This window comes from Amphiura filiformis, chromosome 16 (assembly GCF_039555335.1).
Source record: "Amphiura filiformis chromosome 16, Afil_fr2py, whole genome shotgun sequence".
NCBI lineage: Eukaryota > Metazoa > Echinodermata > Ophiuroidea > Amphilepidida > Amphiuridae > Amphiura > Amphiura filiformis.
In genome coordinates, this window is record NC_092643.1 from 9,813,742 (window position 1) to 9,830,411 (window position 16,670).

The 16,670-nt window shown below is 36.1% G+C and overlaps 1 protein-coding gene across 3 annotated transcripts in view; it reads right to left on the reverse strand.

The window, feature by feature from the left end:
- The window catches only part of LOC140135521 (catenin alpha-2-like), a 42,371-nt gene extending 25,956 nt beyond the window's left edge, over nucleotides 1–16,415 (reverse strand). For 2 of the 3 annotated variants that reach the window (XM_072157056.1, XM_072157057.1), the window contains exons 1-6: nucleotides 16,249–16,415; nucleotides 10,475–10,607; nucleotides 4,767–4,953; nucleotides 3,189–3,355; nucleotides 1,755–1,874; nucleotides 1,017–1,283 (exon numbers count right to left, since the gene is read on the reverse strand). In XM_072157056.1, coding sequence (XP_072013157.1) covers nucleotides 1,017–1,283; nucleotides 1,755–1,874; nucleotides 3,189–3,355; nucleotides 4,767–4,953; nucleotides 10,475–10,582 — 849 coding nt within the window. In that variant the 5' untranslated portion in view covers nucleotides 10,583–10,607; nucleotides 16,249–16,415. The remainder of the gene's footprint in view (nucleotides 1–1,016; nucleotides 1,284–1,754; nucleotides 1,875–3,188; nucleotides 3,356–4,766; nucleotides 4,954–10,474; nucleotides 10,608–16,248) is intronic. The other variant, XM_072157058.1, reaches the window with a different exon arrangement.
- Between the last annotated feature and the right edge of the window lie 255 nt (nucleotides 16,416–16,670).

Here is a 16,670-nt window from a genome sequence, read left to right on the forward strand (position 1 = left end):
CTTGAATGAAATTGCATTTGGTAATTTTGACTTAACAATGGTTAAATGCTTCAGCAGCCTACTATGAGTTCAAATATGTGTTACTATGGCCTTCATTTAGAAGTCAGATTTACCAAGCGCCAAAGGCCTGAATATAATTTAGCGCCTGTCCCATGAGCAAACTACCCATCCAAAATGATGGGTCGAAAGGAGGCTAGCTAAGACACTGGTGGGAATAAGCCTTGGTCCAAAGTGGGAGCAAGTGTCTACTTTGTAGAAAGGGGAAATTAAACCATTATTATGTGCCGTGTGAAGGAAGAAATATGTCTAGACTTCAAAATAGGACTTCTTAGTCTATTTTTGGCTTATAATGCCAGCTTCCTACTAACATTGAATTCTTTCATGGACAAAGAGGTACAAGTGGCTATGTGGTGGAACAAACTGTCCATCCAAAATGATGGGTCGAAAGGTGGCTAGCTAAGACACTGGTGGGGATAAACCTTGGTCCAAAATGGGAACAAGTGACTAATTTGGGGAAAGGGGAAATTAAACCATTATTATGTGGAGTGTGAAGGAAGAAATATGCCTAGACTTCAAAACAGGGACTTCTTAATCTTTTTTTGGCTACCAGGATAATGTCAGCTTCCTATTAACATTGACTTATTTCATGGACAAAAGAGGTACAAATGGCCATGTGGTGGAATTTGGCCTACTAGGGACATGTCCAGGGCTCAAATTTCAGGGAGGCCACCAAGGCCATTGCTTGCCATTTTTCAGTTTTGGCCTTGGTGCCCTTCTTTGTCTTTGCCCAGTGGCCTTGAAAATGAGTGCCAAAAAAAAAAAAAAAAAAAAAATTTGAGGCCTGGACATGTCTGTTCCCTACTTCATCAAATTCCTGCAGGAACAAATTAAACAGGTGACAAGTGTGGGGGGATTTTACCTGCTTGGGACATGTATGCTCTAAACTTAATACAAATGCACCCAGAATGACAGGGATTAGTGACACTGTGGTTGGACTTGGTCTACTCCCTACTTACATCCAATTCATCCAGCGCGGCAATAAGTTCTCCCGTTCCTTCAATGGTTCCATCAGGTGCCGAATCCCCAGTAGCTTGGGATACATTAGATATAGTATGCATGGCTTCCTCTAGAGATTTGATGACAAAATCACGGTTTTCTCTGGCAGCTGGTACATCTGGATGCCTCAGATAAGCCTGGGATGCTGTCAGCAGCATGGTACTATGCTTACGAAGATCTGCTCTTGCTGCGGCCATTTCATCACGGCGACGAGGATCTTTCAGGTCCTGTAATTTAAACAATATATACATTGATAACTTTGGTAGACAAGTACAAAATGTAGAATGAACACATTAGGTTCTTTACCTTTGAGATAGTGTACAAAAGATGCACTTTTTCCCATGTGAGGATTATTTGGTGGCTCCATTTTCTTGTTTGTTTATTTTTAGATTTTTTGTTTGGTAAAAGAGGAATGGATGAAATCACAGAATAAATAGAAACACGGAATTGACCTTTTCAGTAAATCGCATAATTCCTTGCATTTAAACATGAGATGTCGTCATTTGATGTCACGCTGATGCGCACATTGTTTAGATTGTTACTGCGTGACGTCAAATAACGACATCTCGGGTATAACCGCAAGGAATTACGGGATTTACCGAAAAGGTCAATCTCTGAAACTATCTTGGTTCTAGTATCCTATAATTATTTAAACCATTTTTACTTGCACACTCTCTACAAATCCATGTGTTACTTACAGCCTGTCTCCGTGCAGAGAGTTCATTGAAGTGCATCATGTCTCTGCCAAAATCTTTGAAGTATGCAGCAAGATCCTGGGGATTGTTACTCTTCTTGATCTTTTCAATATCATCCTCAACCTTTGTATAAAAATATTAAAAACATACTTTACAAAGTTTCTAGTCATCATATTATTTTACCAAAAAATAACGATCAAAAGTAAAATCTGATAACAAAACTTGTGATTATTATTGACTTGATTGAATTGACTTCTTCAGCTATTCCAGTTGAAATCCATACACCCCCTATGGAAGACATAAATTTTCCACACAGGGAGTGTGAATTTCAAATGGGATTGCCAGAATGGGTGACTCCATTTGAATTGAAATTTACACCCCCTGTGTGGCAGATTAAGGTCATGTCTTCCACAGGGGGTGTATGGATTTCAACTGGAATAGCCACATTGGGGATTCGTGTATCAACATGTGTTAGTAAAGTTGCCCAGGAAAGTTGTCCTCCTTTTGTGTAGACAGTTGGTAAAATCAGCTAATGAGAATATGATTATTTATAACTTGCTTAATTGGGTAATCAACACCATATACTATCACATTTATATACATACCCACATGCTGGGTGAGCTACATAAGTGAGAGAACTGTGATACTGTTATGCTGCATTTTTTTCAAATTTGTTCATGTTTTTAGCTTTGGATTTCAAGTTTTGGGAAATAGTGCAACTTGTCAAGAATAAGGTGAAGAAATAAAAAAAAAATTGAAAATTGATTACAAATTTTTTTTAAATTCAGATTATTTTCAAAACAATGTTTGCAAAAAAAAAGTTTCTGCCAGGTTTTTCAAGATTTCAGTGATATTTTAGGGTCAGTTTAGCCTCTGTAAAAAAAAAACTTGACCAACCACCGGGACCAACCGACCCTACTTGAAAAGTCTGCCACTCATAAACAGAGTTATTTCTTTAAATTTCATCGCCTAATATATCTACTATCATATTTCGCACATTTGCAATAATCAAACCAAACCAATGTTAAAATATAGTATACAATTAGAGGTGTTATCGACACATGATTTCTGATTCAAAAATTTGTCGGGAAAAAAATATGACAATCGATACATGTCGACACTCGTAATGAGATCTAAAATGCTGAAAAGAGTCAATAGATAAGCTTAAAATCACACCGATATGAGTTATGATCGGCGACTTCCGCTGCAAACATACTTCCTGGTATATTCTACATAACTACAAAATAGCATGGATATTTTAATTTTTTCAAGCATGTGTGCCATATCGTTTGTGTATCGATACTACCATTGAGTGTACCAACATGTCGGAAGTCTATGAATTTTCCGACTATCAATACTTTCAACATTCGATAACAGGCCTACATTGTATAAACAATAACGAATGATTTGCCAAACAATGGACAATGATTATCTTACAATTCTGAGTGACTTGAGCAGGAGATGTACATCCACCATATCAGCCAAGATAAGCAGCCTTGTGACAGCTGAAAGCAATGCTCTAGCAGCCCTCACCATGGCTCCTCGCTTCATGGAAGAACATGGATCTTCAGCAAACTCTGACGACGATTCACGCATCACATCACCTAGGATTTAAACGAACATGGTACATACATAGATTGTAGGATATTAACACCACACTAAATTTTTATTTTTGTTGATGACATCTTATTCTATAGTGATGAAAATTTTGCAAAATATGTGACATGATCAAGGGGAATGAGTCAGATGTTGCTAATATTGTTTTTGAGATATTGGCAAAAACAATGTTAAAATTCTTTTGTTTCATATTGTTTTCAGGCATTGATAATTTCTCATAACTCGGTAATCAGATGTCCGATTTTGCATAAAAATGTAGCATTCGTAAACTGCCAGAAAATGATGTAAAAACTTCTAATTGAAAATTGCCGACATGTGACTCAATCCCCATGATCATGTCACATATTATGCTTTGTATAGTCTGATTAGCTTGTAATAGGTGGATTGATATAGGAAAAGCATACAAACAGCTCGGCGCTCCACATTGCTTGAATGACACACGCATTTGTGAACTTACTAAAGTTAATTTTTTATTACTTCCGTGGTCCGGGTACGCGCTGGTGAATTGCGATCGCGTAGAAGTGACAAGGTCGCCTACTACGGGCCGTGCCGACAACCAATGGGTCAACCGGCTTGTTGTCAAGTGCATTGATCAGCCAATCAGCGTGATTGTTTATTTCTTGTGTACGCTCGTCTACGCTTGGCGCACAGCTTGGACTTTAAGGTGTAAGTTGGGACTTCATTGACGCTCGCAGTAAGAAAAAACAATTAATTCTTGCCTATTGCGAGCGGATCATACAAGTAGTATGTGAAAAATCAAGCATATTCTTAATATTTTTGTTTTGTTTTTGTTTCAAGCTGGGGACATATGTAAAGACCTAAAGTCGGCAAATTGTATTTCGAGTTACAGTGCAAAATATGCATAGAAGTTGTATTCATATGTCCCTAATATTTGTCCGACATGTTTCTCATTTTAGTCCAGTCAAACACCAACCTTTAATCATATTGTTGAAGAGGATAATAAGCTTATACTTAAATCTATAGCATTAGTAAAGAGCTTAAGTCTTTGTTTGCTTTGGCTAAATCCTGTTCAAGTGGTGGGTTAACCAACAATTAACAATGAGAGGACATTCCTGAACCTTGTTCAGTTGGGGATGATTTGAAGTGACCGCCAATTATGACCATTTGATATTTAATACCAGCAATGTGGAAAAAAAGAAATAATGTAGTGCCAAAATAATGTACCCTTTTCTGAAGGAGCAAAGTTTAACAAGTTATAACTCCGCTTCTGGATATCGTTTGAAGTCAAATGATATATCATTGTAAAGCTTATGATGTATATTTTCTAAACACAGAAGAAAACAAATTTGACCAGGGGCCGACTTTACGAGCGTTTCAACCTGAACGGTCACATATTATGCTTTACATATCAAGCATGTTATTGAAAAAACTACTTACCAGTCTTTCTGACTTCATCAACAGCTGTGAGCATCTCATTTTTGATCTCTGGTGTCTCATTTGCAATCTCCTCACCCTTCTCAATAAACTTCTCTGTTGCCTTGGAAACAGCTGCTACTAATACATGTGCTTTCTTGGATCTTCCTTTCTTCTTGTTGGATGGTTTGGTGTTGACTAGTGTTGTTACCTGCATTTATATGAAAATATATGTTTAAACACTAATCTGACATACAAACAATTGCCCACTAGACAGTAATGCTGTTAGGATTTTGTCCAAAGGGTGACTTGATCCTTGGGTAAAATTTCCAAGAGTCAAAATGAGTTTCTTAAAAAGTAATATCAATGTCTGTCCATTTGGGATCAAAACCCTGAGAGTCAAATGGAAAACTCCAATTATCGAATCATGTACACAGGGGCAATTCCAAGCAAAAGTGGACATGACTCAAAAAAATGAAATTGCCAATATATATTTCTTTTAACTTTTATATTATTCCAAACAGATGTAAGGTTCAAGTTATAAACTTTTTTCGGCATTTTTCTAACATTTTGGTGTTTTTTTTAAAGTTTCTTTGGAGAGTGTATTTTAAGTGAAAAACTCCTGTTCAACTTAGAAATTTTCCAAGTGGGCCTATTTTATTAAACATGGGCATTTTTCTTTTAAATTTGATACATTTTATATCTCTGAAATATGGTCTTCAAGAAACATCCAACACATTTTAAATAATCCCCACTAATTTTTTTTCTTTCATTGCGCTTTTCATAGCACTAAATATGGCGTAGCACGAGTTACCAAAAGATGCATTTTTTTATGTATTTTCAAAATGTTGGCAATGTAATTGATGCCACTTATTATTTTCCTTCTACTAGTAGTGCCTTGAGTAAAAATAAGAAATTAATATACAAAACACTATCCATCACATAATAATGACCCATTAAAAACTGTAGCACGAGTTACCAGTAGCACGAGTTACCGATGTAGCACGAGTTACCATAGCCCACTTCCCCCTGTACCAGCAAAGGTAATGCAAAATCTACCACTTGGCAGCAACTAGAGGATCTCCCAACTACATGAATATGCATTTATATGTGACCATGGTATTGGTAACTAATTTTTTCTTTCATTGTGTTTTCATAGCACTAAATATGGCGTAGCACGAGTTACCGAAAGATGCATTTTTTGATATATTTTCAAAATGTTGGCAATTTAATTGATGCCACTTATTATTTTCCTTCTACTAGTAGTGCCTTGAGTAAAAATAAGAAATTAATATACAAAACACTATCCATCACATAATAATGACCCATTAAAAACTGTAGCACGAGTTACCAGTAGCACGAGTTACCGATGTAGCACGAGTTACCATAGCCCACTTCCCCCTGTACCAGCAAAGGTAATGCAAAATCTACCACTTGGCAGCAATAGAGGATCTCCCAACTACATGAATATGCATTTATATGTGACCATGATATTGGTAACAGCTTTCTAGCAGCAGTGTAGCCAGTGTGGGGGGGGGGGGAGGGGGCAGCCTGCCCCATGACAAACTAGAATTATGCAGTTCGTAATTAAGGTGCCCATACACACACACACAAAAGTGTGTAAATAACAAAGGTTTGTAAATAAAAAATAATATGCAATATGCAAATAAGCTCATTAATATTCATAAATATGCAAATAACATGACAAAAATTATACAGCACATCAGGCCACCATATCCAACCAAACCAAGTTTGAAGTTGATTGGTTATTGTGTTTATAATGCTGCAAAGTGGATTAATGAAAATGTAGGCAAAATTTGTAAATAAGCTCATTAATATTCATAAATATGCAAATAACATAACACAAAATTACACAGCACATCAAGCCATCATTATTTTATCACCATACCGGTACCAAGTTTGTAGTTATTGTGTTGGAGCTGTACAGTGGATTAATGAATTTGCTTCCGCCCGGACAGCCAAACAAAGAAAGAAAGAAACAAACAACCAGGCAACCACACATGTGTGGGGCCAAAAATTAAAGAGAAGTGACCTCCTGTCGCAGGAAAATTAAAGTAAAAATATGGAAGGCAAAGATAGAGATCAGATTCAAGGAGCCAGTTTCCACCCCGATCATGTGCCAAAATAGTGTAAATTTATTTATACCAAATTTTTGCACACACCAATAAAATCCTTTTTTAAAGCTCAAAGACTACAGTCTCTCTAAAAAAACATGCTATTTAGCATATATCCCACTATCAATACCTGGTCAAAATGATGCAACCAAAATTTTTAGCCCTCCACCCCCTAGGATCTAGCCTAAGAACCAATCAATTAATATGGGCCTCATGCAAGAACAGAGGATACCTTTTAAAAAACATCCACTGAATGAGTAACCGAAGCAAAAGAAGAAATAAAACAAACAAAATAGATACTGGAAATCCTGAGATTAACAGCCAGTGACATATTGTTGATACTGAGATTTGTATAGTTCTGAGATTTGTATTGGAAATTGGTTTGTTGTTGAGTGTAATGAGGCTCATTTTCCAGCTTAGTGAAGTGATTGAAATCGGGCAAACTGTAGAGTATTTGCACCAAGCAGGAAATGGTCTCAACCAAAAGATGACCAAACATTCTTTAACTCAGAAAGCAATTTATTAAAAACTTACAGAGCAAATAACCATGAACATTACAAGTTTTGTGAGGGAATTTAGAGTCAAATAACATGGAAGTAAAAGTTTTATCAATTGTTGACTGTTCAATTTAACTGTTTAAATTTAAGCCCTAGAATAAAATATCCAAACAGGATCAAGCAAGGCGTATGTAAGGCTGGGATGTTTGTATGTAATGTGTGTGGTACATTGTATGCTGGTACATACACTGAATAGTGTTATTTGTGTATAGATGGGTTATTTGGGGGGTTATTTGTACATAGATTGAGTTATTTGATCATTACACCACTTGTTGAGGAATTGTTATCAAAAAAAAATTGACATTTAGATGAACAATACCATTTTATATATGGCGGACAAACTGTAGCACGAGTTACCGTAGTACGAGTTACCATGTTTTTGCCAGTCAATGTAAAACTATGAGGGGCACAACTTTTTAAGGTATACCAAAACAAACCTTATCATAGCAATTACTTATCATATAATCAATAAGGCTTTAGTGTTTTTTGTTTTAGCACACCATCAAAATAAAAATGAGTAATTTTAAGCATGTCCTCTGCTCGTAAGTACGAAGTTACCGATTTTACAGCTGTCCCATACAAACAAAAGTTGATATCCTGAATTAGCAATACTATGAGGATCTAGCCTTGAATGTTGGGTATTAAAAAAAAAAAATACAGATTCCAATCAAATCAATTTAAAAGCTGGAGCACAAAGTATGTAAAAGGACACCATAAAGTGTAGCACGAGTTACCGTGGAATTGCCATACACTTCAATACCAGTACCCCAAAAGTGGTTCGAGCGTCCGCCTCACGATCGGGAGGTCGCGGGTTCGAATCACGGCCGGGCCATACCAAAGGCTTTTAAAATGGTACCTACTGCCTTCTTGCCAGGCGTTCGGCATTGAAAGAATGGAGTAGGGAAAGTTAAACACATGGCTACCAGTGGACTAACCCCCTGCTGTAGCTTTTCTGCTTGCAGACATGTGGCCTAGGGTTATGAAACGGAGATAGGCGCTGCCCAATGGGCCAAAAGGCTTGGGAAGGATTTAACTTTTAACTTTTAACCCCAAAAGAAAGTAAATTCAATCCACTAGCTTCCATTTCTACATCATTTCCTGAACAAATGTTATACATGTACACTATATACTATATGGACAAATCAAGAAACAGTGTCAACTTTTTGTGAATCCTTTCAACATAATAATGTTTCTGAATGCTCGTCTTGTAGAAACCAGTTTACCCATGCCGAGAATGGTCGCGTCCATTAAAATGACTTTTAAGGTCATGAACTAGGAGGTCAATCGGGTCATTGTCATGCGGTCATCGATCGGCGTGTTTGGCAACGGGTGGGCGGCCCATTCGCATGGCAGATTCCTCCTAGTTTTTTCGTTAGCCAATGAGAGGAAGCCTTTTTTGGAGAGATTGGCTTTGTCTTCTTTTTCAAATATCACAACGCATTCAGCTCTCATCCGACTAGGATCGGAAATTTAATTTTCCCACCCGCCACTCCCATAAGCGGTTGAGGAAAAATATGAATTGGTTGTAAAGCCAAAAATATCAATAAAAATTTTCTTTAAATGATATATTGTGTTTATCGAGTAAAAGAAAAATTGCAGCATGAAGAAAACATTCATGCTTTCATAAAAATCAATTGTTTTCGATACAAATGTTGCCAATCAATTGAGTAATTACAAATATTATTTAGAAATGCATAAGTCGTGAGGCATCTCTCCTACAAGAACGCAAGTTCCAACCAAGGAAATGCAGAAAAGGAATGAGCATATACAATGTTTGATATGATATGCATACTATTGTGTTAGAGGGTGATGGCGGATAATTTTCAACATTCCATATAAAAAATTACTCAAATTATAGCCTTATAAGGCGCCCTTGCTTGTTAAGTATAGTAATTAATCAATAATGATTATCTTTTTAAATATATAGGTTATTTTCCTACAAAGCTACAAGGATGCTCGGGAACATCTCGCGGGCTCCAGCAAAGGAAAAGAACAAATCTTGAATTTAAATATGCTTCTAAGGCTTCAGCGTTTTGCTTTTAAAGGTCCTTGCTTGTAAGCAGTTTCCCTTACAATATGTAGCGTAACTCACCCTATCAGCTTTTGCTCAACATTTTTTGCTTGTAAGCAGCTTCCCTTACAATATATAGCGTAATTCACCCTATTCAAATCATATTATGTGCCCCTTTTAGGTACATCATCTGGAAGGCTATTGGCCTGCGTAGCATCACACAGTTCCGTTGCTTTTATTTACCGGTATTCCATATATTTCTATTTTCCCAATTTTGCATCTTTTTGTATGCTTAACGCTTGCTGAAGCCTTATACGATAAATTGTTGTTGTCTTTAATATTATATACATGTAAAGGATTTTTGCAATTGGCAAAATAAATGCCTGATCCTAGCGGAGGGCTGATGTGTGGCAAAATGTGATATTTTTCCTGTCTCTCCTTTCTCGGTCTTTGGGTAATAAATTTATTTGAATATGTCACCAGTTGAGCCAACAATGTGACGATTGTCTATGTACACTGAGTGATGAACAAAATAATCTAAGCTACCAGATGAAGCATGGTTTTCCTGACAACAAGGATAGTTAGTTGTTGAAAAAGATTACCGTACTGACGCGAGTATAGTCCCACCTTCGAGTAAATTTCAGAAATTAAAAAAATGCTAGGATCATTCATGGTTGATAAAAAAAAATTGTAGGCCTATGTGTTTTGAATAAATTTGCACTCATGCCATACTCATTCGAACTTATTCAAAACACATAGGCCTACAGTTTTTTTTATTTTTTTTTTAATGAACCATAAATGATCCTACCATTTAGGTCTAGGTCCAGGGACACTCCAAAGCCGAAAAAATAAATATTTTTTTTTTTTAATTCGAGTATAGTCCCAACCCCCAATTTTGAAAAATGTTCACCCAAAAACGGGGTGGGACTATACTCGAGTCAGTATGGTACTTTAACAGTTTGGCGGGATTATTTCCTGCAAAACATTTCCACCAACAAGAGGTAGTCCCCTTAAGAAACACAGACTCACCTGTGTTACCAGTGGTTCTAATGTCTTCTCAACAGAATATGTGCGTATTTCCAGGTTCTTGGGATCCCATTTCAGGGCTAGTGTCCCTGTGGACTGTGAGGATGTCATGATGATTAACTCTGCACTACTTCACCTGTAAAAAAATGAGTCAACAAATATACAAAATAAGTAAACTTGTGATGAGCAATCATGTTAACGCAGCTGTGCATGCTGTTTCTTTCAAAGAATTGAAACCTTTTTTATAAATACAAGCAGCGAAAATCCAGAATACCTGTAACTGCATTTTTTTGTTCACTGAGAGATCAAACTATGATTCCACTTCAACCCATCTCATATGCACAGTTTATACCTTACCCATGTGTCTTGAATAACTATTGTTGTAGCCTACCAAACATGTGGTTAAGAGGCTCTGATAGGAAATAATTACTATCTCATACCCTTGTTTGTATGCCTTTATCCTGCCTCACATGACAAGAACTGTTTAGCAATTTAGTCTTGTAATGAGACAGTGCAGTGAAGGATTTCTTTTGCCTTTTTCAAAACATGTTTACAAATGGCTTCCAGCCATCAGGCTTTACTGATTGGTGAGCAAGGTCATTACAATTGTTTACTAAGTGTTAAGGTTCAGCATTTACGGATATTTTTAGAGAGTCACTTTACTGCCACACAAAACTTGGACCCTATTCTTGAACACAATATTAGTAAAAGTAACCAGTAACCTCCATGCTTGATGCTTCATAGAATTTTAATACATACTATCTACCCAATAATGCTTGCTTTTATTTTCTGTCAATAAGCGTAGCCTAAATAATTCGGGATTTTTTGTTTCATATCCAAGCTGGTTTGTAAAAGTAAAAATAAGTGTTGTCCATGTATGAGTAAGCAACTTATCAACACTGACGACACTGACTCGGACATCATAAATTGGTAGGGGCTCGGACTCGGACACTAGGGACTCGGACTTGGGTCAAGGTTGACTTGACTAAAGCACTGTGTACAATATACATAAAGCAGAGCTCTATCTGTCAGACTGTCATTATACAGATTGAATATTGTAGACGAACTACATGAAAATGGTACATTGTACACTGGGAAAAGTGAGAAATGGAATGATGCATCACTTGTCTGGTCATGTTGTCTGATTTTGTGTGTCATACTCATAATTTAATGCCATAATTATGATGGATGCCATGATGTACATAACGGTACATCTATACCGGTATATAAATTCAATTAAAAACAATTTGATTTACAATTTTTAAAGAACATAAATTATTGACACACCTCAAAATTATTCACATATAACCAGACATTTTCGCAAAAAGGGCGATCGATGATTGATGACAGTCTATTGACGGATATATAATGTAGATTGTGACTTACTCGAGAAACACTAGCAACGAATTTGCTCACACATGCCCTTGAGTTTTGCATCTGAGAATATTTCGGACAAATTGTGACTTGCTCCATAAATTGCTCACTGATGAGCTTCACATTGGAGTCTAGAGACCGCTGTACAGTATTCAAAATCTAGTCAGATTCGCTGAACATTGTGCAATGGAAGCATCAAAGCTAGCTCATCAAATGTTGCTAAAATTACACAGAATTTTGAACTGTTCAAAATAGGCAATCTTTACTCAAAAGATACAGTTGACACATCCAAGCTCCGATAATTTTTTTATTTTTAATTGCCTGATCGGGCAAGCTTAGGTCAACTTTTGCTTGCCCGATTATGCCCGAATATTTGTGAAAGAAAACCATCAACAAGTTGCAGTATTGTAATATAGCTAAGATAAGGTTGCTGGCTTGTCGAGAAATATATTTTGTACCATTTGTTTGTCGATCTGCATATATATGGTCGTGCGTTTTAAGGTCGCCTCCTTTCGCGTTACATGGTGATTTTTGCTTTCGCGGCATGATTTTACCTTTACAAATTCATATTTGCTGAAGTATACCCCTATGATAGTAAAAGTATACATTTTCTGAAAGGAAATTGCCCAAGGAATCCAAATATGCACTCAGCATTGACACTAGGTGTAAGATAAATAGGTAACATTGACTGAAATGTGAATATTTATATATTTTTAGTCATTCAATGTTTTTTACAATAACATTTTCTGTGGTAACCCTATAGCAAAAATAATGCTATTTTCTTGCAGAGCACACTTACATGTAGGCCCTTACAACAATATAAAATTGCATGGGGTTCATGATTCACCCAAAATAAATATTTCCATCCCAATTTGGTGCAAAATTATAATCGGAAATTTAATCTTCTCACAGAGTCCATGTATGTAAGTGTCTTAATTGCCCATTATCACCCCAAAAACCTATCTATTTATATCAGACTAACTATTACACATTCCAACATGCTTTTGTGGCAGCAAGAATCAATGAAACAAGTCATCATAATTTGCTTAAAAACATTAACATACCTGAAACAACTTGCGTTTACCGAGTAATTAAATGTGTCGACGGCAATGCACCTTTTTGATGTACATGAAATTTATCTATGTGCCATGAAAACAGGCTGATTCTTTCAAACATACATACACAAATATTAGGATACATAGATTATGTAACAAGTATCTAAAGAGTGCAATTGCACACATTACATCCACATACATGTAGTCCATGCAGGTTGTGTCCGATGGCATGTTTTGATGCCAAAATATGATACACAGTCTTTAGGTATGATAGCATCAATTGGCTTTAGGATTGGCTTTGTAGTGATGTAGATTGCCTGAATGTTGTGCAGATAGTACTTTTTAGTAGTATCCAGTAATGACCTTAGTTCCTGGAGGATGATCTTGAAGTCCAAATTCATCTTCATTTTCATGGATTTACTGATTTATTGGATGCAAAAGGTCTTCAGCATCATGCTGACATTAATTGACTTAAAATAAACAAAAAAGTGCACTCTTAATTACGGGAAAGTATATACAGGCCCAACAGTTAACATTATTTGGCTTTTTAAAATAAAATAAATCAATGGGCATGAAATATTATTTTAAAAATAATTTTTCCTACCGATTTGCAAGTTTATAATTGTCACAAAATCACTATATTATTATTATTTTCTTTATTATCACCCAGTTTGTCCATACTATACATTCATTTACCTACTTGTCAATCATAAAACAATAAAGTAGATTATATTAGCTTTCTTTTGGTACCAAATTTATAACCATACACAAAGATTTGACAAAAATATCAACGTTTCTGCAAAAATAGTACTAAAAATGTCAATTTCCCATATAGTTTGTACAGGCGGCGGCGCCGCGCCGCCTCCACCCCTGTACTCCAAGCTACAAAAAGGTATATCTTCACTTCTGGATGGACTATGGCAATGCCACTTTGCAGGAATATGACATAATAATACAGCTTTCAAATGAGACCACATGCATTGATCTAGCTTTTGTAATTATGAAAATATATGAGATTAACTGCAGCTTGATACCAAAAAGCGTAACATCTCCACCCTTTTTGGGTGGCGAGTTTAAAACGTGTGACCATATATACATTGTAGGACTATTAATGTAAGTAAACTATGAACGCAATACATGTAATGCTGTTACACCATAATTTTGCAATTGCTTGATCGGGCAGGGTGCCTGATAATTTAGCTTGCCTGACAGTATTTTTAATTGCCCCACGCAATTGGACAGGTGATTTATCAGAGCCTGGACACATCAAAATAACTTCCAAATTTCACCATTTAAAACAGAATAAATAAGATCTGTTGCAAAATATGTCAACACTGACCAACCAAAAAACAATACATGTAGCAATGTACAAGTACTCGAAGGCAAACCTACATGTATGTACAATTGTACATGCGTGTACATTTATTAGTACATTACATGTACCGTACATGTAGAGTTCTTGAGTAAATTGTAACTTGAGTAAGACCAAATTTGTACTGTAGCAATGTTTCGGCCTAAAAATAAAACATGTTTATGAAATCGTAGTTCCAATAATTGGAACTCACAGCTCCGAGTCCTCAAACGTTGTAGTTACTACAACTAATGATTATCTTCATCCAGATGAAGCAGCACTTTAACGGAAGAAGAAGAAGAAGAAGAAGAAGAAATATGGTACGTTGCCGGGTACGGTAATTTAAAAAATGGTGGCCTCATATAATCTCTGTCGCAGAGTGATGTTCCAAATGCAGCTTATCACTATCACTATCACTGATACAGTGTAGGCCTACATACCAAACTGTGAAAACGAAACATCATGTCGATCTAAACTTTCACATTTTTGAATAGATAGCTAACTGACATGTCTGAGTTGAGTTAGGCATGATCACAAAATTTTCAAGTAGGTTTTTTCACATGGAAATTATTTTGTTTAAAAAGGTAATCATTTAACTTAAAAAATGAGGGGTCAACCATGTCTGTAGATTTTATGAAATCTAACTATCACTGCATGATGACTTCTATCAAGGATAAAGGACAAGCACTTTTTAGACTACGTCTCCAAGTTTCTGGTTATGCGTGGGAAATACAACCAATACAAGATACAACAGAACAGGTTTTTCCATACAGTGAACTAGTCCGAATAATCAGACCCAGAACAAAATATTAATTTCTGACATGATCTTGTACTGGGTCGGAACTGTTTCCATATGAAATCTTGATGGCAAATTGGACAATAGAAGCACATGGTTCTACGTGACAGCTTTTTAATCCCTATTCAGGTTACGTGAATCACGCTATTGTGGACCATCCTTCTGATACTTGAGTGTTCGGACAAGCGGAACGGTGTTTTGTCTACCTCTCTGTTTGTAAACAAACCAGGAGGTCGAAATCGTCCTCCTCGCCGAATACGAAAGTCAGCGTAATAGTACGGCACTAACAGTGAACAATAAACAAGAAATGGAATCCAATGTTAACATATATCTGCACAAGCGACTGATAGCCTATCTTTAGTATTGATGCTTTCAGGCTTTAAATGATAGCAAGAAATGGAAATCGCCCCAAAGGAAAGATTTTAATCGTGAAATTGATTGAGAATGTGGGTTTAAAGATAAGCCACTCTGTGTTCTCATTTTGCAACTAAAATAGGCTTCTCATAAAGCTTAAATTTGTGGGCCATTATGCTGGCCATCCATGTATTTGAAACATGGCGGATATACCAAGCACCCTCACTACGTTCGGGTCTGTGAGGGTGCTCGACCAGGCAATCAGGCATAGTTTCTGGAATCTGGTGTCCAAATTTCAAAATTTTGTATTTTCCTGAGTGACACTTCTACATTTTCATGTTTTAAAATTTTGAAAATCAAAACATAAAGATCACAAAATTAAATGAAATTAAATATAAATTCATGAAATTTAAATTATCATCATCATCATGAATCTGCCTTCATACATACTCGCTATATAACGGCGCGTGATTGGTCGAGAGCCGGGCATAAACAGCGTTTATGCCCGGTGGCCCGGATGTGCGATCTCGGGGTAAAGAAAACGAGGGAAATTCGTTGTTTTTTATGATGTTCCTTGAATCTTTTGTCATTATTTTGATGAAATAAGAATCTTTTGTCATTATTTTGATGAAATAAGAATCACAAAATGTTCTGGTATGCATAAACAACCGTTTAGTCATGAAAATATATGAATGAACCCCTAAATCATGCCATGCATTTGCTGTTCATACATGATGATGGCCGTTTGAATAATAAATTTTTTATATGAAAGCTTAAATTTTTTAATTTATTGACTGAACACACCCATCAAAATTTAAGAATTTTGTTAGAAATCCATCGTACTTACGATATGCAAGAAAATATACAGCTTCAGTATCATCAATTGCACATACAAATCTGTCGTCAATTTCTCATCAAGCCCAAGAATTGCCAGTCAAAATGCTAATGTAAATTATGAGTCAATCAGTCAGGTATTTTGTCTAACTCATTGACCCCGACTGTTTACCTCAAGCTTCCGGGTTACCATTGTATCCATAAGCCCACCTCCCTTTGATAGGCGTTTCTTATGTTCTCTTAAAACTCATCAATTCACACTAAAACCTTAATGCATCTAATAAAATATATTTTTATTATAGCAATAATGCTAGTAAAAACTTTCAAATTAAAAGAAAAAATTAAATGCTGGATTATTATCTTGTAAAATCCAAATACTAATTGTCTTTACAGGGAGGAGACTCACTAAAATAAACAGCCAACAAAAATTTAATA